The following is a 25,474-nucleotide window of genomic DNA, read 5'->3' as shown; positions in this document are numbered from 1 at the left end:
CCCATGCTAGACCGGCTCCATGCTAGACCGGCCCCATGCTAGACTGGCCCCATGCTAGACCGGTCCCATGCTAGACCGACCCCATGCTAGGCTGGCCTTGGGGTAGACCGGCCCCATGCTAGACCGGCTCCATGCTAGACCGGCCCCATGCTAGACTGGCCCCATGCTAGACCGGTCCCATGCTAGACCGGCCCCATGCTAGGCTGGCCTTGGGGTAGACCGGCCCCATGCTAGACCGGCTCCATGCTAGACCGGCCCCATGCTAGACTGGCCCCATGCTAGACCGGTCCCATGCTAGACCGGCCCCATGCTAGGCTGGCCTTGGGGTAGACCGGCCCCATGCTAGACCGGCTCCATGCTAGACTGGCCCCATGCTAGACTGGCCCCATGCTAGACCGGTCCCATGCTAGACCGACCCCATGCTAGGCTGGCCTTGGGGTAGACCGGCCCCATGCTAGACCGGCTCCATGCTAGACCGGCCCCATGCTAGACTGGCCCCATGCTAGACCGGTCCCATGCTAGACCGGCCCCATGCTAGGCTGGCCTTGGGGTAGACAGGCCCCATGCTAGACCGGCTCCATGCTAGACTGGCCCCATGCTAGACTGGCCCCATGCTAGACCGGTCCCATGCTAGACCGACCCCATGCTAGGCTGGCCTTGGGGTAGACCGGCCCCATGCTAGACCGGCTCCATGCTAGACCGGCCCCATGCTAGACTGGCCCCATGCTAGACCGGTCCCATGCTAGACCGGCCCCATGCTAGGCTGGCCTTGGGGTAGACCGGCCCCATGCTAGACCGGCTCCATGCTAGACTGGCCCCATGCTAGACTGGCCCCATGCTAGACCGACCCCATGCTAGACCGACCCCATGCTAGGCTGGCCTTGGGGTAGACCGGCCCCATGCTAGACCGGCTCCATGCTAGACCGGCCCCATGCTAGACTGGCCCCATGCTAGACCGGTCCCATGCTAGACCGACCCCATGCTAGGCTGGCCTTGGGGTAGACCGGCCCCATGCTAGACCGGCTCCATGCTAGACCGGCCCCATGCTAGACTGGCCCCATGCTAGACCGGCTCCATGCTAGACCGGCCCCATGCTAGACCGGCCCCATGCTAGACCGGCCCCATGCTAGACTGGCCCCATGCTAGACCGGCTCCATGCTAGACCGACCCCATGCTAGGCTGGCCCCATGCTAGACTATAAGCAATAAGACATTGATTATTAACACATTATTTCCTCTTGCTTCTAGCCTAGCATTTGATTTCCAACAGTGATTGTTTTTATAAACTTTGCTATCTGCCTGTCCAACATCGATCCCTCCCCTGTATAGAGAATGCTGTGAACTAATGAAACTTTTTGGACCGAATCGAAATCACGCAACATTTTTTTCATGGATACATTATATGCAATTAAATGTCAATAGAAAAGCTACGAAAACAGGGGGAAAGGGAGTGTTTGCTGCCCTTCCAGCTGTAGAATTTGTAGCTTTAGTTGGCTAAGTGAGAAGAAGTTAGCCAGCCTGCATACAGTAGCAACCATTTTTATTAGGCAGAGCAAGCATTGTTTTTTTGCATTGATGAAAGTATTTGGGTTTTTGTCCTCAGATGGAAGGATGAAATAGTATGAATTTACTTCTTAAAATACCGTGCAGAACACATTACAGGCCTCACAAGCGTCACCAGCATATGTTAACTAAGTGAAAGTGCCGCTTTTGTGATTGAACAGTAAGCATTCTAGGTGTTGTTCGTGACCCTGTTTCACACTTGCTAATTTGGCACTGTGTTTCTGAGGCTAACACCGAAAAGTCTGTGCTAACCCTGCTCTGGAGCAGGGCCAGCTAGCCGTGGACTATGTTTGATGCTATCCTACTTTAGAATGTACAAGTGTGAACACTTGCTTAGCCTCAGGCTAAAATCTTCCTTAGCCCTGGGCTAAGGTTGGTGCTAGCCCAGGGATAAGGTTGGTGCTAGCCCAGGGCTAAAGTTGGTGCTATCCCAGGGCTAAGGTTGGTGCCAGCCCAGGGCTAAAGTTGGTGCTAGCCCTGGGCTAAGGTTGGTGCCAGCCCAGGGCTAAGGCTGGTGCTAGCCCTGGGCTAAAGTTGGTGCTAGCCTGGTGCTAGCCCTGGGCTAAGGTTGGTGCTAATCCAGGGCTGAAGTTGGTGCTAGCCCAGGGCTGAAGTTGGTGCTAGCCCAGGGCTGAAGTTGGTGCTAGCCCAGGGCTAAGGTTGGTGCAAGCCTGGTGCTAGCCCTGGGCTAAGGTTGGTGCAAGCCTGGTGCTAGCCCAGGGCTAAGGTTGGTGCTAGCCCAGGGCTCAGGTTGGTGCTATCCCAGGGCTAAGGTTGGTGCTAGCCCAGGGCTGAAGTTGGTGCCATCACAGGGCTGAGGTTGGTGCTAGCCACCCTTGACAGGTGATTCTCCTCTCTAGATGTTGGACAGGTGATTCTCCTCTCTAGATGTTGGACAGGTGATTCTCCTCTCTAGATGTTGGACAGGTGTTTTTCCTCTAGATGTTGGACAGGTGTTTTTCCTCTAGATGTTGGACAGGTGTTTTTCCTCTCTAGATGTTGGACAGGTATTTTTCCTCTCTAGATGTTGGACAGGTGAGTCTCCTCTCTCTAGATGTTGGACAGGTGCTTCTCCTCTCTAGATGTTGGACAGGTGATTCTCCTCTCTAGATGTTGGACAGGTGTTTCTCCTCTCTCTAGATGTTGGACAGGTGATTCTCCTCTCTCTAGATGTTGGGCAGGTGTTTTTCCTCTCTAGATGTTGGACAGGTGATTCTCCTCTCTAGATGTTGGACAGGTGATTCTCCTCTCTAGATGTTGGACAGGTGATTCTCCTCTCTAGATGTTGGACAGGTGATTCTCCTCTCTAGATGTTGGACAGGTGATTCTCCTCTCTAGATGTTGGACAGGTGTTTCTCCTCACTCTAGATGTTGGACAGGTGATTCTCCTCTCTCTAGATGTTGGGCAGGTGTTTTTCCTCTCTAGATGTTGGACAGGTGATTCTCCTCTCTAGATGTTGGACAGGTGTTTTTCCTCTCTAGATGTTGGACAGGTGATTCTCCTCTCTAGATGTTGGACAGGTGATTCTCTTCTCTAGATGTTGGACAGGTGATTCTCCTCTCTAGATGTTGGACAGGTGCTTTTCCTCTCTAGATGTTGGACAGGTGATTCTCCTCTCTAGATGTTGGACAGGTGATTCTCCTCTCTAGATGTTGGACAGGTGATTTTCCTCTCTAGATGTTGGACAGGTGATTCTCCTCTCTAGATATTGGACAGGTGTTTTCCTCTCTAGATGTTGGACAGGTGATCTCCTCTCTCTAGATGTTGGACATGTGATTCTCCTCTCTAGATGTTGGACAGGTGTAACTCCTCTAGATGTTGGACAGGTGATTCTCCTCTCTCTAGATGTTGGGCAGGTGATGGTCTGTGTATCTGTGTTTGTTCTGTTTCTTGGTCTCTGGAGCAGGAGAGATGTTGTTGCTGTGGAGCTGAGGAAGGTACTGCGGCTGGAAGGACAGACAGACAGACAGACAGACAGACAGACAGACAGACAGACAGACAGACAGACAGACAGACAGACAGCGTTAGTAGGTACTGGGGTTTGAGAGATGACGAGGCAGAGAACATTCTTGCGTTGCCACAGTTAACATGTCTTGCATTGACTGAAAAATACAGTTTTGGGTTTCAGTTTGCAAGATCAGGGGTTCTCAAACTTGTTGGGGCTGGGGGGCCCTTTTGTGATAGCACATTAGTCAGGGACCCCCTCATAATCAGAAAAATAGCATACAAGGAGTTTTACTATGACTTTGACAGTGCACGGCTGTACGAACCAAGTCTTGGGCCCTGGGAAGGAAAATGTTAAAAGCCTCAGCTATTTTTATTTGTGTGCAGTTTTCAAGCTAATTTCCTGACATTTTACAGATTTTTTCATGTGGCAGAGAGATTTGTTGTTGTTGCAGCTTTAAACCTAATATCCTTTAATACAACAACAACAAAAAATCCATGAGGAAACATTGTTAGCAGACAACCGGAATTACAGTGAATGGAGAAATGTCAATCTTCGTGGTCAATCTTTGTGAAAATAAAAAATATGTTTTGAAGACAATCAATACAGATGAGATGAGATGATAAATAACTAGCAGAAAGTTAGTCTAGCGCGAGGTAACAGTGGTTGCAGTCTCTCCCTCCATGCCTGTCCGGGTGCTCCGAGCCTGATAACTAAAAGACAGATTGGAGTCTTTTCATTGTCATCTCTATACAGCAATAGCCATCTGCTTTCCAAACAGTTTTTCCGCGATTGTATTTTTAAACATTGCGATTTGCTTGGCTGGGTCTCTCTGTTTTTCACTAACAGTCACAACTCAACAATCATCTATTTCCAGTAGGGTCTAGTGGAGGACATTTTTATATCCTCTACTGATGGGATGAGGTCAATATCCTTCCAGGATACCCGGGCCAGGTTGATTAGAAAGGCCTGCTCGCTGAAGTGTTTTAGGGAGCGTTTGACAGTGATGAGGGGTGGTTGTTTGACCATGGACCTATTACGCACACAGGCAATGAGGCAGTGATCGCTGAGATCCTGGTTGAAGGCAGCAGAGGTGTATTTAGAGGGCAAGTTGGTCAGGATGATATCTAAGAGGGTGCCCATGGTTACGGATTTAGGGTTGTACCTGGTAGGTTCCTTGATAATTTGTGAGATTGAGGGCATCTAGCTTAGATTGTAGGACGGCCGGGGTGTTAAGCATGTCCCAGTTTAGGTTACCTAACAGTACGATAGATGGGGGGCGATCAATTCACATATGGTCTCCAGGGCACAGCTGGGGGCTGAAGGGGGTCTATAACAAGCGGCAACGGTGAGATACTTGTTCTGGAAAGGTGGGTTTTTAAAAGTAGAAGCTCAAATTGTTTGGGCACAGACCTGGATAGTATGACAGAACTCTGCAGGCTATCTCTGCAGTAGATTGCAACTCTGCCCCCTTTGGCAGTTCTATCTTGGCAGAAAATGTTGTAGTTAGGGATGGAAATTTCAGGATTTTTGGTGGCCTTCCTAAGCCAGGATTCAGACACGGCTAGGACATCCGGGTTGGCGGAGTGTGCTAAAGCAGTGAATAAAACAAACTTAGGGAGGAGGCTTCTAATGTTAACATGCATGAAACCAAGGCTTTTACAGTTACAGAAGTCAACAAATGAGAGCGCCTGGGGAATAGGAGTGATGCTGGGGGCTGCAGGACCTGGATTAACCTCTACATCTAAGAGAACTGGCCGTCTAGTGCGTTCGGAACAGAGAGTAAAAGGAGCAGATTTCTTGGTGCGGCATGCCGGAACACACTCAGAATACAAGATACACACACAAAACGTAGACACTTAGCATACATAGGGCCACAAGAAAATACTCTGGAGTTGACAGTTGGGAAAAGCCCCTGGCCCTAAGCATACAACCTTCACCCCAGCCTGTCTGTCTCTCACCCCAGCCTGTCTGTCTCTCACCCCAGCCTGTCTATCTCTCATCACAGCCTGTCTCTCTCTCACCCCAGCTTGTCTGTCTGTCTCTGACCCCAGCCTGTCAGTCTCTGACCCCAGCCTGTCGGTCTCTCACCCCAGCCTGTCTGTCTCTCACCCCAGCCTGTCGGTCTCTCACCCCAGCCTGTCTGTCTCTCACCCCAGCCTGTCTGTCTTTCACCCCAGCCTGTCTGTCTTTCACCCCAACCTGTCTGTCTCTCACCCCAGCCTGTCTGTCTCTCACCCCAGGCTGTCTGTCTCTCACCCCAGCCTGTCTGTCTCTCACCCCAGCCTGTCTGTCTTTCACCCCAGCCTGTCTGTCTTTCACCCCAACCTGTCTGTCTCTCACCCCAGCCTGTCTGTCTCTCACACCAGCCTGTCTGTCTCTCACATCCAGCCTGTCTGTCTCTGACCCCAGCCTGTCTGTCTCTCACCCCAGCCTGTCAGTCTCTCACCCCAACCTGTCAGTCTCTCACCCCAACCTGTCTGTCTCTTACCCCAGCCTGTCTGTCTCTCACCCCAGCCTGTCTGTCTCTCACCCCAGCCTGTCTGTCTTTCACCCCAGCCTGTCTGTCTCTCACCCCAGCCTGTCTGTCTCTTACCCCGACCTGTCGTCGTCTGGAGTTTTTGTTGTCATGGCGTCTCCCGGGACAATCCCCCTCACGGCCCCAGCTGGCTCCGCCCTCTTCCAGAAAGTATGGTAGCTCCAACAGCTCCTCACAGGACAGACGCAACAACGGGTCCATCACCAGGCACGACTAATCAATACAATCATACATCCATCAGTTAATCAATCAGCCAATCAGTCAATCAATCAGATCAAATCAAATGTATTTGTCACATACAGCAGGTGTAGTAGATCTTACTGTGAAATGCTTACTTATACAAGCCCTTAACCAACAATGCAGTTCAATATATAGAGTTAAGAAAATATTTACTAAAGAAACGAAAGGAATTTTTAAAATAAAAAGTAACACAATAAAACAATACAGAGGTTATATACACAGGGTAACGGTACCGAGTCAATGTGCGGGGGTACAGGTCAGTCGAGGTTAATTTGCACATGTATAGAATTGATGTCAGTTTTACACACTCTTGGCATTCTCTCAACCAGCTTCACCGGGAATGCTTTTAAAACAGTCTTAACGGAGTTCCCACATATGCTGAGCACTTGTTGGCTGCTTTTCCTTCACTCTGCCGTCCAACTCAACCTAAACCATTCTCAATTGGGTTGAGGTCAGGTGATTGTGGAGGCCAGGTCATCTGATGATCTGGCACACCATCACTCTCCTTCTTGGTCAAATAACCCTTACACAGCTTGGAGGTGTGTTGGGTCATTGTCCTTTTGAAAAACAAATCATAGTCCCACTAAGCACAAACCAGATGGGATGACGTATCGCTGCAGAATGCTGTGGTAGCCATGCTGGTTAAGTGTGCCTTGATTTAAAAAATAAATCACTGACAGTGTCACCAGCAAAGCACCCCCACACCTCCTCCTCCATGCTTCACGGTGGGAACCACACATGTGGAGATCATCCGTTCACCTACGTTGCGTCTCAGAAAGATACGGCGGTTGGAACCAAAAATCTCAAATTTGGACTCATCAGAACAAGTGTCTGTTACTTGAACTCTGTAAAGCATTTATTTGGGCTGCAATTACTGAGGCTGGTAACTCTAATGAACTTATCCTCTGCAGCAGAGGTAACTCTGGGTCTTCCTTTCCTGTGGTGGTCCTCATGAGAGACAGTTTCATCATAGCGCTTGATGGTTTCTGCAACTGCACTTGAAGAAACTTGAAAAGTTCTTGAAATTTTCCAGATTGACTGACCGTCATGTCTTAAAAATAATGATAAACTGTCATTTCTCTTTGCTTATTTGAGCTGTTATTGCCATAATATGGACTTGGTCTTTTACCAAATAGAGCTATGTTCAGTATATCACCCCTACCTTGTCACAGCTGATTGGCTCAAACGCATTAAGAAGGAAAGAAATTCAACAAATTAACTTTTAACAAGGCACACCTATTAATTTAAATGCATTTCAGGTAACTACCTCATGAAGCTGGTTGAGAGAATGCCAAGAGTGTGCAAAGCTGTCATCAAGGCAAAGGGTGGCTACTTTACAGAAACGCAAATATAAAATATATTTTGATTTGTTTAATAAAATGTGGGTTACTACATCATTCCATAAGTATTATTTCATAGTTTTGATGTCTTCACTATTATTCTGCAATGAAGAAACTAGTAAAAATAAAGACAAACCCTTGAATGAGTAGGTGCCAAACTTTTGGCTGGTACCGTAGGTAGGGGTAAACTGACTAAGGATAGATAATAAACAGCGAGTAGCAGTGGGGGGGGCTTCCTCTGAAAACGCAGAGCAGTTGCCATATCAGGCAGTGATGCAACCGGTCAGGATGCTCTCGATGGTGCAGCTGTAGAACCTTTTGAGGATCTGGGGACCCATGCCAAATCGTTTCAGTCTCCTAAGGGGGAAAAGGTGTTGTCGTGCCCTCTTCACGACTGTCTTGGTGTGTTTGGACCATGATAGTTTGTTGGTGATGAGGACACCAAGGAACCTGAAACTCCAGACCCGCTCCACTTCAGCCCTGTCAATGTGAATGGGGGTATGTTCGGCTCTCCTTTTCTTGTAGTCCACGATCAGCTCCTTTGTCTTGCTCACATTGAGGGAGAGGTTGTTGTCTTGGCACCACACTGCCAGGTCTCTGACCTCCTCCCTATAGGCTGTCTCATTGTTGTTAGTGATCAGGCCTACCACTGTTGTGCCATCAGCAAACGTAATGATGGTGTTGGAGTCGTGCTTGGTCACGCAGTCTTAGCAAACATGGAGTACAGGAGGGGACTGAGCACGTACCCCCGAGGGGCCCCAGTGTTGAAGATCAGCATGGCAGATGTGTTGTTGCCTACCCTTGCCACCAAGGGGTGGCCCGTCAGGAAGTCCAGGATCAAGTTGCAAAGGGAGGTGTTTAGTCCAAGGGTCCTTAGCTTAGTGATGAGCTTTCTTGTTTACTTACGGCCTTATACAGTTCGTTGAGTGCGGTCTTAGTGCCAGCATCGGTTAGTGGTGGTAAATACATGCCTATGAAAAATATAGATTAAAACTCTCTTGGTAGATTGGGTGGTCTACAGCTTATCATGAGGTACTCTACCTCAGGTGAGCAATACCTCGAGACTTCCTTAATATTAGACATCGCGCACCAGCTGTTACTGACCAATAGACACACTACCACCCCTCGTCTTAAAAGACGTAGCTGTTTTTTCCTGCCGATGCAAGGAAAACCCAGCCAACTGTACATTATTTGTGTTGTCATTCAGCCAAGATTCAGAAAAACATACGATATTACAGTTTTTAATGTCCGTTGGTAGGATAGTCTCGAGTGGAGATCATCCAGTTTATTCTCCAGTGATTGCACGTTGGCTAATAGAACAAATGGTAGAGGTGGGTTATCCACTCGCCGACAAATTCTCACAAGGCACCTCGATCTCCGCCCCCTGTATTTCCATATTTTCTACACCTGAATGACGGGGATTTGGGGCCTGGTCTCGGAGAAGCAGTATATCCTTTAACGTCGGACTCATTAAAAACTGTAATATCGTATGTCTTTGTCCAGTTGAGGTGAGTAATCGCTGTTCTGATATACAGAATCTCTTTTCGGTTATAAGTGATGGTAGCAACAACATTATGTACAAAATAAGTTACAAACAATGCGAAAGAAAAACAGCACAGTTGGTTAGGAGCCAGTACAGCGGCAGCCATTTCCTCCGGCGCCATTTTTCTTTACACAGTCAGACAGTCAGTCAGTCAGTCAATCACCAGATATTACTAACGGTAGGTATAAAGCACAGACCTTCATGACAGTGAGAGCATGAGAGGACACACCATGGAAGCGTTTCTCCAGGGGCTCCTACAGAGAGAACAGAGAATAATCAAGCAAAATACTGTACTGTCAATAGACAGTGATATGATGTTATTAATAGACTTGATGTAAAATTAGATAACATTGGAACCGTACCAGAGTGTCTGGTTAGGCCAGGGGATATAGTAATATAGTATAGTATAGTATAGTATGATATAGTATAGTATAGTATATATAGTTAGGTAGCATAGTGTCTAGCTAGGCCGGGATATAGTAATATTGTTAGGTATAGTATTTATAGTATAGTATAGTATAGTATAGTATAGCATATATAGTTCGGTATCGAAGTGTCTGGCTAGGCCGGGATATAGTAATATTGTTAGTTATAGTATTTATAGTATAGTATAGTATATATAGTTAGGTACCATAGTGTCTGGCTAGGCCAGGGGATATAGTAATATAGTTAGTTATAGCATAGTATAGTATAGTATAATATAGTACAGTATAGTATAGTATATATAGTTAGGTACCAGAGAGTCTGGCTAGGCCAGGAGATATAGTAATATAGTTAGTTATAGTATAGTATAGTATAGTACAATATAGTATAGTATAGTGTATATAGTTAGGTACCAGAGTGTCTGGCTAGGCCAGGGGATATAGTAATATAGTTAGTTATAGTATAGTATAGTACAGTACAGTACAGTATAGTATATATAGTTATGTACCAGAGTGTCTGGCTAGGCCAGGGGATATAGGAATATAGTTAGTTATAGTATAGTATAGTATAGTATAGTATAGTATAGTATAGTATATATAGTTAGGTACCATAGAGTCTGGCTAGGCCGGGGGATATAGTAATATAGTTAGTTATAGTACACAGTACCAGTCAAAAGTTGGGACACACCTACTCATTCAAGGGATTTCTTTATTTGTACTATTTTCTACACTATAGAATAATAGCGAAGACATCAAAACTATGAAATTATACATATGGAATCAAGTAGTAACCAAAAAAGTGTTAAAAAAATCTAAATATATTTGATATTTGAGATTCTTCAAAGTAGCCACCCTTTGCCTTGATGAGAGCTTTCCAAACTGTTGGCATTCTCTCAACCAGCTACACCTGGAATGCTTTTCCAACAGTCTTGAAGGAGTTCCCACATATGCTGAGCACTTGTTGGCTGCTTTTCCTTCACTCCGCGGTCCGACTCATCCCAAACCATCTCAATTGGGTTGAGGTCGGGTGATTGTGGAGGCCAGGTCATCTGATGCAGCACTCCACCACTCTCTTTCTTGGTCAAATAACCCTTACACAGCCTGGAGGTATGTTGGGTCATTGTCCTTTTGAAAAACAAATGATAGTCCCACTAAGCACAAATCAGATGGGATGGTATATCTCTGCAGAATGCTGTAGTATCCATGCTGGTTGTGTGCCTTGAATTCTAAATAAAACACTGACAGCATCACTATTAAAGCACCCCCACACCATCACAACTCCTCCTCCATGCTTCACGGTGGGAACCACACACGTGGCAATCATCTGTTTACCTACTCTGCGTCTCACAAAACATGGTGGTTGGAACCAAAAATCAAACATTTGGACTCATCAGACCAAAGGACAGATTTCCACCGCTATAATGTCCATTGCTCGTGTTTCTTGGCCCAAGCAAGTCTCTTCTTATTGGTGTCCTTTAGTAGTGGTTTCTTTGCAGCAATTTGACCATGAAGGCCTGATTCACACAGTCTCCTCTGAACAGTTGATATTGAGATGTGTCTGTTACTTGAACTCTGTAAAGCATTTATTTGGGCTGCCATTTCTGAGGCTGGTAACTCTAATGAACTTATCCTCTGCAGCAGAGGTAACTCTGGGTCTTCCTTTCCTGTGGCGGTCCTCATGAGAGACAGTTTCATCACAGCGCTTGATGGTTTTTGCGACTGCACTTAAAGAAACTTTCAAAGTTCTTGACATTTTCCAGATTGACTGGCCTTCATGTCTTAAAGTAATGATGGACTGTCGTTTCTCTTTGCTTATTTGAGCTGTTCTTGCCATAATATAGACTTGGTCTCCAAATAGGGCTATCTTCTGTAAACCACCCCTACCTTGTCACAACACAACTGACTGTCTCAAACGCATTAATAAGGAAAGAAATTAGACAAATTTACTTTTAACAAGGCACATCTGTTAATTGAAATGCATTCCAGGTATCCAGGTACCTCATAAAGCTGGTTGAGAGAATGCCAAGAGTGTGCAAAGCTGTCATCAAGGCAAAGGGTGGCTACATTGAAGAATCTCAAATATAAAATATATTTTGATTTGTTTAACACTTTTTTTGGGGTTACTACATGATTCCATATTTGTTATTTCAAAGTGTTGACATCTTCACTATTATTCTACAATGTAGAAAATAGTAAAAAAACAAAAGAAAAACCCTTGAATGAATAGGTGAGTCCAAAATGTTGACCGGTAACTGTATATAAATAGTCAGGTACCGTGGTGTCAGGCTCGGGGATGCTGACACCGCTGAAGAACACGTTGGACCGGAACACCAGCTGGTGACGAGGGATCAGGTCACCTGATGTGGTCAGAACGGAGGTTATCGCAGGTAGCAGACAACATAAAGCAAAACAATAAACCTGCTGTTGTTTTTCAAAAATTACCCTGGACAATGCATTGCTCTCCTTCTCACTGTGTACCTAGAGTGCGTCTGATGAGGTAGAGCTGGTCGACGTCGGAGCGTCCAGGCCAGAGAGGGTTTCCATGGAGCAGCTCAGCGAATACACAGCCCAGCGCCCAGAGGTCCACCGGTGCTCCGTACTGAGTATCACCCACCAGGAGCTCTGGAGCCCGGTACCACCGAGTAGCCACATAGTCTGTATAGTCATCACCTGGCCCCGCTGAACACAGAGAGAGATATTGAATAACATGTAAATTAGAGAGAGAGAGAGAGAGAGAGAGAGAGAGAGAGAGAGAGAGAGACATTGAATAACATGTAAATTACACTGAGAGAGAGAGAGCGAGACATTGAATAACGTAAATTACACTGAGTGAGCGAGAGAGAGAGAGCGAGAGAGACATTGAATAACATATACATTACACTGAGAGAGCGAGAGAAAGAGAGACACATTGAATAACTTGTAAATTACACAGAGAGAGAGAGAGAGCGAGAGAGAGAGACATTGAATAACATATACATTACACACACACAGAGAGAGAGAGAGAGACATTGAATAACATGTACATTACACAGAGAGATTGTCACGCTGGTATAAAGAATTTGGAGACAGGCGCAGGAATACATAATAGGGAACCAGGTTGTGTGTAATCAGACAAGACAGTCCGGGGTTGATGATAATGAATCCAGTTCAGTGAAGCCTAGAAGGCCGGTGACGTCGACCTCCGGAACTGGTGAACAGAATGAGCAGCAGTACCGGGGGGATCCGTGACAGTACCCCCCCCCCCTCCAGCGGGATGACACCGGCCTCGGGAACGACCACAGGGGCGCGGTGCTGGTCAGTCCAGGCAGCGAAACTTTCCAAGATGTCCACCGCAGGAACCCAGCACCACTCTTTTGGGCCGTACCCCTTCCAGCCGTAGGTGCCCCCCCCCGAATCCAGGACCTCATGGACCGAGTACACCGGACCTCCCTCGATGTACAGAGGTGGAGGCAGGGCGTCACTGGGTCCAGCCTCAGCAGGGGACCAGGCACCACTGGCCTGAGAAGAGACACATGAAAGTTCGGGTTAATGTAGTAATCATGATGGAGGTCTCCTCTCCCTGCCTCTCCTCTCCGTCATAGAGGCGAGACAGGGCGTCCGCCTTCACATTCTTCGAGACTGGCTTATAGGAAACCGTGAATTGGAACCTGGCAAAGAATAGAGCCCACCTGGCCTGTCTCAGGTTTAGCCTCTTCGCTGCCTTGATGTACTCCAGCTTGCGGTGGTCTGTCCACACCAGGAAAGGGTGTTTGGACCCCTCCACGCCTTCAGAGTCTTCTTGACTGCCAAGAGTTCCCGGTCCCCTACGTCGTAGTTCCTCTGGGCGGGGCTCACTAGATTGGAGTAGAAAGCGCAAGGCCGCAGCTTCGGAGGGGTTCCGGGATAACAATGCACCGACTCCTACTTCGGAGGCGTCCACCTCGACGATGAAGGAGAGTGAGGGGTCGGGATATGCCAACATGGGAGCAGTGGTGAAACGTGCCTTCAGCGTCTCAAACGCCCTCTCCGCCTTCGCCGTCCAACAAAGCCGCTGGCGACCTCCTCTCAGCAGGGAGGTAAGAGGCACGACCACCGTGCTGAAGCACCGGATGAACCTCCGAAATTAGTTGGCGAACTCCAGGAATTGCTGGACTGCTTTCACGGACTTGGGGATGGGCCATGACCTGACTGCGCTCATGCGTTGCTCCTCCATCTCCACTCCCTTCGTGGAGATGAGATGAGAGAAGGACACGGACCGCTGGAAAAACAAAAATTTCTCCTGTTTAACATATAGCTCATGCTCCAACAGTTTTCTCAGTACAGACCTGACTAGCGAGACTGGCTGCACACGGTCAGCAGAATAGACCATAATGTAGTCTATATAGACCACTACGCCCTGTCCCAGCATGTCCCGAAACACTTCGTCGATGAAGGCCTGGAAGACTGAAGGAGCATTAGACAGGCCAAAGGGCATTACAAGATACTCGTAATGACCCGTGGTCGTGGAAAAAGCCGTCTTCCATTCATCGCCTGCACGAATGCACACCAGATTGTAGGCGCTGCTCAAGTCCAGCTTTGTGTAGTACTGCGCCCTGTGCATTTGTTCGATGATGGTTGGGATGAGGGGTAAAGGATAGCTGAACTTGATGGTGGCCTTGTTCAGTGTTCGATAATTAATGCAGGGGGGCAGTCCCCCATCTTTCTTCTTATTAACAAAAAACAAAAAATAAGCTTGAGGAGGCTGGTGACTTAGAGGGATGGATAAAACTCTGCTGGAGACTCTCCTATACATAGGTCTCCATTACCTCGGTCTCCACATAGGAAAGGGGATAGACATGTCCTCTCGGGAGGGCTGCGTCAGACAAAAGGTCGATGGTACAGTCCCAGGGGCGATGGGAGGAGCACAGTCCGGACTTTCCACTGTAGTGGTATTGACAGACACTGTGAGACACCTCCCCTGACACTCCTACGACAAACCCAGCAGTCTCCTCTCGGACCAGGAAATAACCGGGTTATGCAAACTCAACCAGGGGAGACCTAAAACAATGGGGTGCGTGGGGGTGTCTATAATCAAGAAGATGATCTATTCTGAATGAGTGTCATGGGTCAGCAAAGAAACAGGAACAGTAATGTGATGTACGAGGCCTGTCCCTATTGGACGATTTATCCAGGGCTCGAACCGGAATGGGTGACTGTAGGGGAACCAAAGGGATGCGAAATGCAGTGGCCAGTGCGCTATCTAAGAGATTCCCGGCAGCTCCGGCAGCTCTGGAATCAATCAGGGCTAACGGGAGTGAAGGGCTAGGGTACTCAGGGAATTTAACGTGAAAACACAAGGAGAGGAGACCTTGCCTCCTACCTAGATTGGCGCAGGAGAAGTCCCTGGCTTGTCACATCCTCGCCTCCTAGTGGATAGAGAGCAGGTCGGGGAGAAATTACCCCTTTCTCCACAATAGAAGCAGAGGCCCAGATTCCTCCTTCTCCTATGCTCTGCCTCGGGCAAACATGCCGAGCCCACCTCCATCGGCTCTGGCCACGGAGCAGGTGTAGCCATGGGCTCCGGATTCTGCGCAGGTTTACCTCGGGACCAACCGGATTGCCATGCTGATGAGCTGGTCGAGTGACAGGTTGTCATCACGGCAGGCTAACTCCAGCTGTACCTCCTCCCGCAGTCTTCCGCGGAAAACAGTGACCAGAGACAACTCGTTCCATCCGGTGGAAGCCGCGATAGTCCGGGAACTCCAGGGCGAACTCCGAGGCGGTCCAAGCTCCCTGGCATAGTCGGAGTAGGCGCTCACCCCCCTCTCAGCCCTCCACAGAATAATCAAACACCGAGCGTAAGAGGAGGTTGAATCGCTCGTAGGACTCATCCTCGGGTCCGCCCATCTCCCAGACCGTGGCACCCCAGTCCAGAGCCCATCCAGTCAGTGCCGTGAAGACGGTGGCAAGCCTGTCTCTTCTGGAAACAGCCTCGGCATAGTGAGTGAGGTACAGGTCGCATTGTAGAAGGAACCCCCCTGCATCTTGCTGGTGTGCCGTCGAAGTGCTCCGGGAGGGACCGGGGTATCCCGCGGACCGGCTCCGATGGAACGGAGGTAGGTCGTGGTGTGGGAGCATGTACCGGAATCAGTGCTGGAGACTGGAGGGACTGCGCATTCCGTTCCAAGTGCAGGACGGTTACCAGCACACTGTCTATGGAGATACCGAGTCTGGAGAGACAGTCCTCGTGGTGCTGTACTGTCCCTATAATGGTGGCCATCTCGGCCTTTATGCTGTCCCAATTTCTTGGTTGATTATTCTGTCACGCTAGTATAAAGGATTTGGAGACAGGCGCAGGAATACATAATAGGTTTTTTTTAGAACACCCAAAACAAACACGTATACAAAACACTGGGATGGCCACCATTACAAACGTATACAAAACACTGGGATGGCCACCATTACAAACGTATACAAAACACTGGGATGGCCCCCATTACAAACGTATACAAAACACTGGGATGGCCACCATTACAAACGTATACAAAACACTGGGATGTACCCAAATAAAAGAGCGAGGGTAAACCTCGTAGAACGACACGGGACGAGACCCGTAATACACAATCCATAAAACACGCAGCACAGAAGCTGAAACAACGCATAGGTACTCACACGACCAACGGATATAACCGACAAGGACAATGGGGAATAGAGGGCACATATATAACATACTAATCAGGGGAAATGGGAACCAGGTTGTGTGTAGTCAGACAAGACAGTCCGGGGTTGATGATAATGAATCCAGTTCAGTGACGCCTAGAAGGCCGGTGACGTCGACCTCCGGAACTGGTGAACAGAATGAGCAGCAGTACCGGGGGGATCCGGGACAGAGAGAGAGAGAGAGAGAGACATTGAATAACATGTACATTACACAGAGAAAGAGAGAGAGAGAGAGAGAGACATTGAATAACATGTACATTACACACAGAGAGAGAGAGACACACCGACTGGCTGACTGCCTAAATGGCTGACTGGCTAGCTGACTGGCTGACTGCCTAAATGGCTGACTGTCTAACAGGCTGACTGGCTGACTGCCTAAATGGCTGACTGTCTAACAGGCTGACTGGCCGGTTGACTGGCTAGCTGACTGGCTGACTGCCTAAATGGCTGACTGCCTAACTGGCTGACTGGCTGACTGCCTAAATGACTGACTGCCTAACTGGCTGACTGGCTAGCTGATTGGCTGACTGGCTGGTTCTTCTCCTCTTCTCTCCTCCCTACACTTCCCTGCTGTGGAAGTGAGGAGGCCAGAACAACAGCTGATATCTTTAGGCTCCTTGTTGAATTAGTCACTAGAGAGACATAGAACGCTAAATGCACACAAACATACTCACGGGCTGTGGTGTGTGTGTGTGTGTGTGTGTGTGTGTGTGTGTGTGTGTGTGTGTGTGTGTGTGTGTGTGTGTGTGTGTGTGTGTGTGTGTGTGTGTGACCTACTGAGGATCCTGGCGAATCCAAAGTCACAGAGTTTGATGACTCCTGTCTTGGTGAGGAGGATGTTCTCTGGCTTCACATCCCGATGAATACACTGCAACACACACACACACACACACGCACACACACACACACACACACACACACACACACACACACACACACACACACACACACACACACACACACACACACACAACACACACAACACACACACGCACAATTACAGAAGTGAAAAGTAATATAGATGTCAATAAAGCTATGAAAGACAATAACTCCAAAGTTAAAAAGATAACCATTTTAGCAGACAGACATTAGAAGTAAGAATTAGTTGAAACTAACGTTGTGTTTGTGGCAGAAGTTGACGGCCTGCAGAGTCTGCCACAGTATACTCTTCAGCTGGACCTCAGGGACCCTGGAGTAGACCAAGACACAACAGGACGTTTCATAGAACACACAGAGGTCAGAGGTTACAGAGGGATACTTAGTTGTTGTCAATAGTTCAGAAACACATACAGTTGAAGTCAGGAAGTTTACATACACTTTAGGTTGGAGTCATTAAAACTCGTTTTTTTCAACCACTCCACAAATTTCTTGTTAACAAACTATAGTTTTGGCAAGTCGGTTAGGACATCTACTTTGTGCATGACAGAAGTAATCTTTCCAACAATTGTTTACAGACAGATTATTTCACTTATAATTCACTGTATCACAATTCCAGGGGGTCAGAAGTTTACATACACTGAGTTGACTGTGCCTTTAAACAGCTTGGAAAATTCCAGAAAATGATGTCATGGCTAATTGACACCATTTGAGTCAATTGGAGGTGTACCTGTGGATGTATTTCAAGGCCTACCTTCAAACTCAGTGCCTCTTTGCTTGACATCATGGGAAAATCAAAAGAAATCAGCCAAGACCTCAGAAAAAAAAATTGTAGACCACCACAAGTCTGGTTCATCCTTGGGAGGAATTCCCAAATGCCTGAAGGTACCACGTTCATCTGTACAAACAATAGTACGTAAGTACAAACACCATGGGACCACGCAGCTGTCATACCGCTCAGGAAGGAAACACCTTCTGTCTCCTAGAGATGAACGTACTTTGGAGCGAAAATAGCAAATCAATCCCAGAACAACAGCAAAGGACCTTGTGAAGATGCTGGGGGAAACAGGTACAAAAGTATCTATATCCACAGTAAAACGAGTCCTATATTGACATAACCTGAAAGGCCGCTCAGCAAGGAAGAAGCCACTGCTCCAAAACCTCCAGAAAAAAGCCAGACTACGGTTTGCAACTGCACATGGGGACAAAGATCGTACTTTTTGGAGAAATGTCCTCGGGTCTGATGAAACAAAAAACTAACTATTTGGCCATAATGACCATCGTTATGTTTGGAGGAAAAAGGGGGAGGCTTGCAAGCCGAAGGACACCATCCCAAACGTGAAGCATGGGGGTGGCAGCATCATCTTGTGGGGGTGCTTTGCTGCAGGAGGGACTGGTGTACTTCACAAAATAGATGGCATCATGAGGATGGAAAATGATGTGAATATATTGAAGCAACATCTCAAGACATCAGTCAGGAAGTTAAAGCTTGGTCACAAATGGGTCTTCCAAATGGACAATGACCCCAAGCATACTTCCAAAGTTGTGGCAAAAAGGTTTAAGGACAACAAAGTCAAGGTATTGGAGTGGCCATCACAAAGCCCTGACCTCAATCCCATAGAACATTTGTGGGCAGAACTGAAAAAGCATGTGGGAGCAAGGAGGCCTACAAACCTGACTCAGTTACACCAGCTCTGCCAAGAGGAATGGGCCACAATTCACCCAACTTATTGTGGGAAGCTTGTGGAAGGCTACCCAAAATGTTTGACCCAAGTTATACAATTTAAAGGCAATGCTACCAAATACTAATTGAGTGTATGTAAACTTCTGACCCATTGGGAATGTGATGAAAGAAATAAAAAGCTGAAATAAATCATTCTCTACTATTATTCTGACATTTCACATTCTTAAAATAAAGTGGTGATCCTAACTGACCTAAGGCAGGGAATTTTAACTAGGATTAAATGTCAGGAATTGTGAAAAACTGAGTTTAAATGTATTTGGCTAAGGTGAATGTAAACTTCCGACTTCAACTGTAATCATCATGATATGTAATATTACTGTATAATCATCATGATATGTAATGTCGCTCTGGATAAGAGCGTCTGCTAAATGACTAAAATGTAAATGTAAAATGTAATAATCATCATTATAATCATCGTGATATGTAATGTTACTGTAAAGTCATCATTATAATCATCATTATAATCATCGTGATATGTGTCACGTCCTGACCAGTAAAGGGGTTATTTGTTATTGTAGTTTGGTCAGGATGTGGCAGAGGGGTCTACAGAGACGGCCTACAGTCCGGAACCGAGAGAGACGGCCTACAGTCCGGAACCGAGAGAGTCGCCCTACAGTCCGGAGCTCCCAGAGTCGCCCTTCAGCCCGAGGTATTCAACGGGGGTGGACAGGTTAGGTGGGGGAATAAGGACAGAGCCTGAGCCACCTCCACAGTAGGAGAATTGGGGAAGGGGGGGGGGGTGTAGCACGGGAACAGCCACACTCCCTTCCCTCCCTTTAGTTTGGGGGGTTTATTTTTGTGTTTATTTTTTGTGTGAGGTGCATCCGGGGTCTGCACCTTTGGGGGGGTACTGTCACGTCCTGACCAGTAAAGGGGTTATTTGTTATTGTAGTTTGGTCAGGACGTGGCAGGGGGGTGTTTGTTATATGTGGTTCGGGGTTTGTTGGGATATGTGTTTATGTAGAGGGGTGTTTGTTTAGAGTATTCCGGGGTTTTTGGTTATGTTCTATGTTTTGTATTTCTATGCTCTGTCTATGTTGTGTATTTCTTTGTGTTGGCCTGGTATGGCTCTCAATCAGGAACAGAATCGTACATCGTTGTTGCTGATTGGGAGTCATACTTATGTATCCCTGTTTTCACCTGTCCTTTGTGGGAAGTTGTTTTTGCACTGCTGTGTTTAGCCTGTAATACTGTGCGTTTGTTTTCTTGTTTTGTGATTAAGTGTTCAATAAAATGAGCACTCAACCCGCTGCGCCTTGGTCCATTACATACGACGACCGTTACACTATGTAATGTTACTGTAATGTTCCTATATAATCATCGTGATATTGTTATGTTATCAGATCCTTTCTCTTTACATCCAAACGGACTGCTGCTTTAAACAGTTCCCTATCACCCGGGGCAACTGTACGCATGTCGCCCCTAGCAACCGCAGCTTTTGTTTTCAGGGGCGGCTTGAGTTTCTGCTGCGTGGCATTCTGGGTAAAGGACCTGTATCGAGGCAGCGAGGGAGGAAGCTTTCTCACTACATAATACACACTGCCCTTTGTCTTGGGAACGGAGAGTGTGTGGGGTAGAGGGGTGTGTGTGTTCTATGAAACGTCCTGTTGTGTCCTGGTCTACTCCAGGGTCCCCTGACGTTCAGCTGAAGAGTATACCGTGGCAGACGCTGCAGGCCGTCAACTTCTGCCACAAACACAACTTTCTGTTCTTGTCTATTGATGTATCTGTATTATGTCATTCTGTATTATGTGTCATGTTTTGGTGTGGAACCCCAGGAAGAGTAGCTGCTGCTTTTGCAACAAGCTACTGGGGATCCTACTAAAATACCAAACACCAAATACTTCTAATGTCTGTGTGCTAGAAAGGTTTTCTCTTTAACTTTTGAGTTATTTTGTCTCATAGCTTTATCGACATCTAGTATATTACTTTTCACTTCTGTAATAGTGTGTGTGTGTGTGTGTGTGTGTGTGTGTGTGTTGTGTGTTGTATGTGTGTGTGTGTGTGTGTGTGTGTGTGTGTGTGTGTGTTGTGTGTTGTATGTGTGTGTGTGTGTGTGTGTGTGTGTGTATGTGTGTGTGTGTATGTTTAAATTAAAGTATGCTGACACAAGACTATTTCCTCTAACATTCTCTGTCTTTAGTGTCTCTTAGCAACGGTATCCCACCACGTAGTTCAGACGCTGTTCCTCCTCTCTGTCCCCCTATCTCTCCCTACCCCTACCTCATTCTGTCTGTCCCCCTATCTCTCCCTCCCCCTCTCTTCCTCTCTGTCCCCTATCTCTCCCTCCCCCTCTCTTCCTCTCTGTCCCCCTATCTCTCCCTCCCCCTCTCTTCCTCTCTGTCCCCCTATCTCTCCCTCCCCCTCTCCTCCTCTCTGTCCCCCTATCTCTCCCTCCCCCTCTCCTCCTCTCTGTCCCCCTATCTCTCCCTCCCCCTCTCCTCCTCTCTGTCCCCTATCTCTCCCTCCCCTCTCTTCCTCTCTGTCCCTGTCTCTCTTTCTCTCTGTTCCGTATCTCTCCCTCCCCTACCTCTTTCTCTCTGTCCCCCTATCTCTCCCTCCCCCTCTCTTCCTCTCTGTCCCTGTCTCTCTTTCTCTCTGTCCCCTATCTCTCCCTCACCGTACCTCATTCTGTCTGTCCCCCTATCTCTCCCTCCCCCTCTCTTTCTCTCTGTTCCGTATCTCTCCCTCACCGTACCTCATTCTGTCTGTCCCCCTATCTCTCCCTCCCCCTCTCTTTCTCTCTGTCCCCCTATCTCTCCCTCCCCCTCTCTTTCTCTCTGTCCCCCTATCTCTCCCTCCCCTACCTCATTCTGTCTGTCCCCCTATCTCTCCCTCCCCCTCTCTTTCTCTCTGTCCCCCTATCTCTCCCTCCCCTACCTCATTCTGTCTGCCCCCCTATCTCTCCCTACCCCTACCTCATTCTGTCTGTCCCCCTATCTCTCCCTCCCCCTCTCTTTCTCTCTGTCCCCCTATCTCTCCCTCCCCCTCTCTTTCTCTCTGTCCCCCTATCTCTCCCTCCCCCTCTCTTCCTCTCTGTCCCTGTCTCTCTTTCTCTCTGTTCCGTATCTCTCCCTCACCGTACCTCATTCTGTCTGTCCCCCTATCTCTCCCTCCCCCTCTCTTTCTCTCTGTCCCCCTATCTCTCCCTACCCCTACCTCATTCTGTCTGTCCCCCTATCTCTCCCTCCCCCTCTCTTTCTCTCTGTCCCCCTATCTCTCCCTCCCCCTCTCTTTCTCTCTGTCCCCCTATCTCTCCCTCCCCCTACCTCATTCTGTCTGTCCCCCTATCTCTCCCTCCCCCTCTCATTCTGTCTGTCCCCCTATCTCTCCCTCCCCCTCTCATTCTGTCTGTCCCCCTATCTCTCCCTCCCCCTCTCATTCTGTCTGTCCCCCTATCTCTCCCTCTCCCCCTCTCTTTCTCTCTGTCCCGTATCTCCTCCTCCCTCTACCTCATTCTGTCCAGCCTAGTGGTTAGACTAACCACCAGGCAAAGTGTATGACGTGAGGAGTCACTAAATGACACAGGAAAGATGATCTTGGCGTTCAGTCATAGAGCTCCTGAGAGTGAGAGAGTTAGACCAACACAAAGGCCGGGGAGTTATGACAGGGTGATAAGAGTTAACATACCCACGGGGTTTAGGGAGTTATGACAGGGTGATAAGAGTTAACATACCCACGGGGTTTAGGGAGTTATGACAGGGTGATAAGAGTTAACATACCCACGGGGTTTAGGGAGTTATGACAGGGTGATAAGAGTTAACATACCCACGGGGTTTAGGGAGTTATGACAGGGTGATAAGAGTTAACATACCCACGGGGTTTAGGGAGTTATGACAGGGTGATAAGAGTTAACATACCCACGGGGTTTAGGTTCTTATGACAGGGTGATAAGAGTTAACATACCCACGGGGTTAGGGAGGTATGACAGTGTGATAAGAGTTAACATACCCACGGGGTTTAGGGAGTTATGACAGGGCGATAAGAGTTAACATACCCACGGGGTTTAGGGAGTTATGACAGGGTGATAAGAGTTAACATACCCACAGGGTTTAGGGAGTTATGACAGGGTGATAAGAGTTAACATACCCACGGGGTTTAGGGAGTTATGACAGGGTGATAAGAGTTAACATACCCACGAGGTTAGGGAGTTATGACAGGGTGATAAGAGTTAACATACCCACGGGGTTTAGGGAGTTATGACAGGGTGATAAGAGTTAACATACCCACGGGGTTTAGGGAGTTATGACAGGGTGATAAGAGTTAACATACCCACGAGGTTTAGGGAGTTATGACAGGGTGATAAGAGTTAACATACCCACGGGGTTTAGGGAGTTATGACAGGGTGATAAGAGTTAACATACCCACGAGGTTAGGGAGTTATGACAGGGTGATAAGAGTTAACATACCCACGGGGTTTAGGGAGTTATGACAGGGTGATAAGAGTTAACATACCCACGGGGTTTAGGGAGTTATGACAGGGTGATAAGAGTTAACATACCCACGGGGTTTAGGTTGTTATGACAGGGTGATAAGAGTTAACATACCCACAGGGTTTAGGGAGTTATGACAGGGTGATAAGAGTTAACATACCCACGGGGTTTAGGGAGTTATGACAGGGTGATAAGAGTTAACGTACCCACGGGGTTTAGGGAGTTATGACAGGGTGATAAGAGTTAACATACCCACGGGGTTTAGGTTGTTATGACAGGGTGATAAGAGTTAACATACCCACGGGGTTTAGGTTGTTATGACAGGGTGATAAGAGTTAACATACCCACGGGGTTTAGGTAGTTATGACAGGGTGATAAGAGTTAACATACCCACGGGGTTTAGGGAGTTATGACAGGGTGATAAGAGTTAACATACCCACGGGGTTTAGGGAGTTATGACAGGGTGATAAGAGTTAACATACCCACGGGGTTTAGGTTGTTATGACAGGGTGATAAGAGTTAACATACCCACGGGGTTTAGGGAGTTATGACAGGGTGATAAGAGTTACATACCCACGGGGTTTAGAGAGTTATGACAGGGTGATAAGAGTTAACATACCCACGGGGGTGTCGGTCCAGCTCGTTCAGGACGGTCTGCTCACAGAACTCAAAGACCAGGTGGAGACGTCTCTTCCTCCTGAAGACCTCCAGGAGGTTCACCAGGTTCACATGCTTCAGCTGCTGCAGGGATCAACACAGTGGGTGGTGAGAAGGGTGGTGTGTGTGTGTGTGTGTGTGTGTGTGTGTGTGTGTGTGTGTGTGTGTGTGTGTGTGTGTGTGTGTGTGTGTGTGTGTGTTATAAGAGCCTGGTGTTTATCTCTCCTACCTTCAGCATGCGTATCTCCCTCAGAGCTATCTTCCTGATGACTGGGTCATCCTCTGATTCAACAAACTTTTTGATGGCGACGATCTGTCCGGATTCTCTGTGTCTGCATTTAAACACCACGCCGTACGAACCCTCGCCAATCTTGGCCAGCTTTTCGTACTTCTCCATCAGGCAGTGTGAGGAACGTTGACCTGTCACACACACAAAAACACTTAAAACATTCACACACATCCCCCCTTCGTCTTTGATGATTTGTTGTCATCATACTATACAGCTGGAGTCTAATAGGAAGGATCTTTTGAATTGATATTCTGAATACGTAGCCTTCAGATCTGTCCTGTTCAACTGAGGCCCTACACAGGAGGAACTACGCTACTTTTGAGCTGTTATTTCAGAGAAATGTACATCCCACTTACTACAATCACTATATGTACTCACTGTTGTCTGTGTTGACTCAGAGCGCTCTCATCAAGCGGAAGTGCTAATTATATGTACATCCACGCGAATATACCCCATGAAGTCTTTAGGCGCAGGTATATTAAGTATTTCCGCTAATACCGCTTTCAACTTAATTTCCAATTATAGGCTGACTTCGATTGACGTCGTTATTAACGCGCTGTTCTCTCCGGTAGACCGATTCATTTCAACGGAGTGGTTCTCGTTTCCACTTCGTTGGGATTAACTCCGGGCGCTTTGCGAACATCGGTTCCTTGGTTACCGGGTAACCAACCTGTCATTCCCGTTTCGATAAAAGTCTTTAATATCCTGTTCTTGGACCTGTAGCATCCGTTCTGTAATCATATTATGTTGTCGATGTTTTATTTTACAAATGTACAAATACACAGCCTACACTTATTGACGTCGGCGACTCCAGTCTCAGTGCACCTGTTCGCTCCCATGGAAACGCGTCTGAGGGGTGATAAGGTGACCACCGTAGTTACAGTCCCTGGTCAATTCAATATACAGCAAAATATCTACGTAACCTGTCCATTAGTTACACATGGTGCTGCCTTTAACATATATGTTGGGGTTTGGTTACGGTCAAATGGTGTAATGTCCAATATTGATGTGAAATAATGCATAATTTAAATGTGTTCATTGTAAGCTATATTGCAATATCTACAATAGGCCTAGCCTCCATCATCATACCATGCAAGTTCCATTCCCTGTAATAGCATATAAAATACATCATGAACTGGGAATAACTACAATCTACACTGAACAAAAAATATAAAACGCAACATTGTAAAGTGTTGGTCCCATGT

The 25,474-nt window shown here is 47.4% G+C and overlaps 1 protein-coding gene across 1 annotated transcript; it reads right to left on the bottom strand.

The window, feature by feature from the left end:
* Positions 1 to 1,522: 1,522 nt before the first annotated feature.
* LOC115206693 (cyclin-dependent kinase-like 1) lies at positions 1,523 to 25,241 on the bottom strand. Its single transcript, XM_029773892.1, has 10 exons — positions 24,648 to 25,241; positions 24,210 to 24,400; positions 23,943 to 24,064; positions 17,387 to 17,459; positions 17,048 to 17,138; positions 12,071 to 12,271; positions 11,867 to 11,949; positions 9,368 to 9,424; positions 6,105 to 6,260; positions 1,523 to 3,509 (listed from the first exon to the last, which is right to left on the bottom strand). The coding sequence occupies exons 2-10, from the start codon at positions 24,375 to 24,377 to the stop codon at positions 3,405 to 3,407; spliced, it is 1,056 nt and encodes a 351-aa protein (XP_029629752.1). The 5' UTR covers positions 24,378 to 24,400; positions 24,648 to 25,241; the 3' UTR covers positions 1,523 to 3,404.
* Positions 25,242 to 25,474: the final 233 nt, after the last annotated feature.

This window comes from Salmo trutta, chromosome 13, assembly GCF_901001165.1.
Source record: "Salmo trutta chromosome 13, fSalTru1.1, whole genome shotgun sequence".
Lineage (NCBI taxonomy): Eukaryota > Metazoa > Chordata > Actinopteri > Salmoniformes > Salmonidae > Salmo > Salmo trutta.
This window is presented reverse-complemented; position numbering and strand designations above follow the sequence as displayed.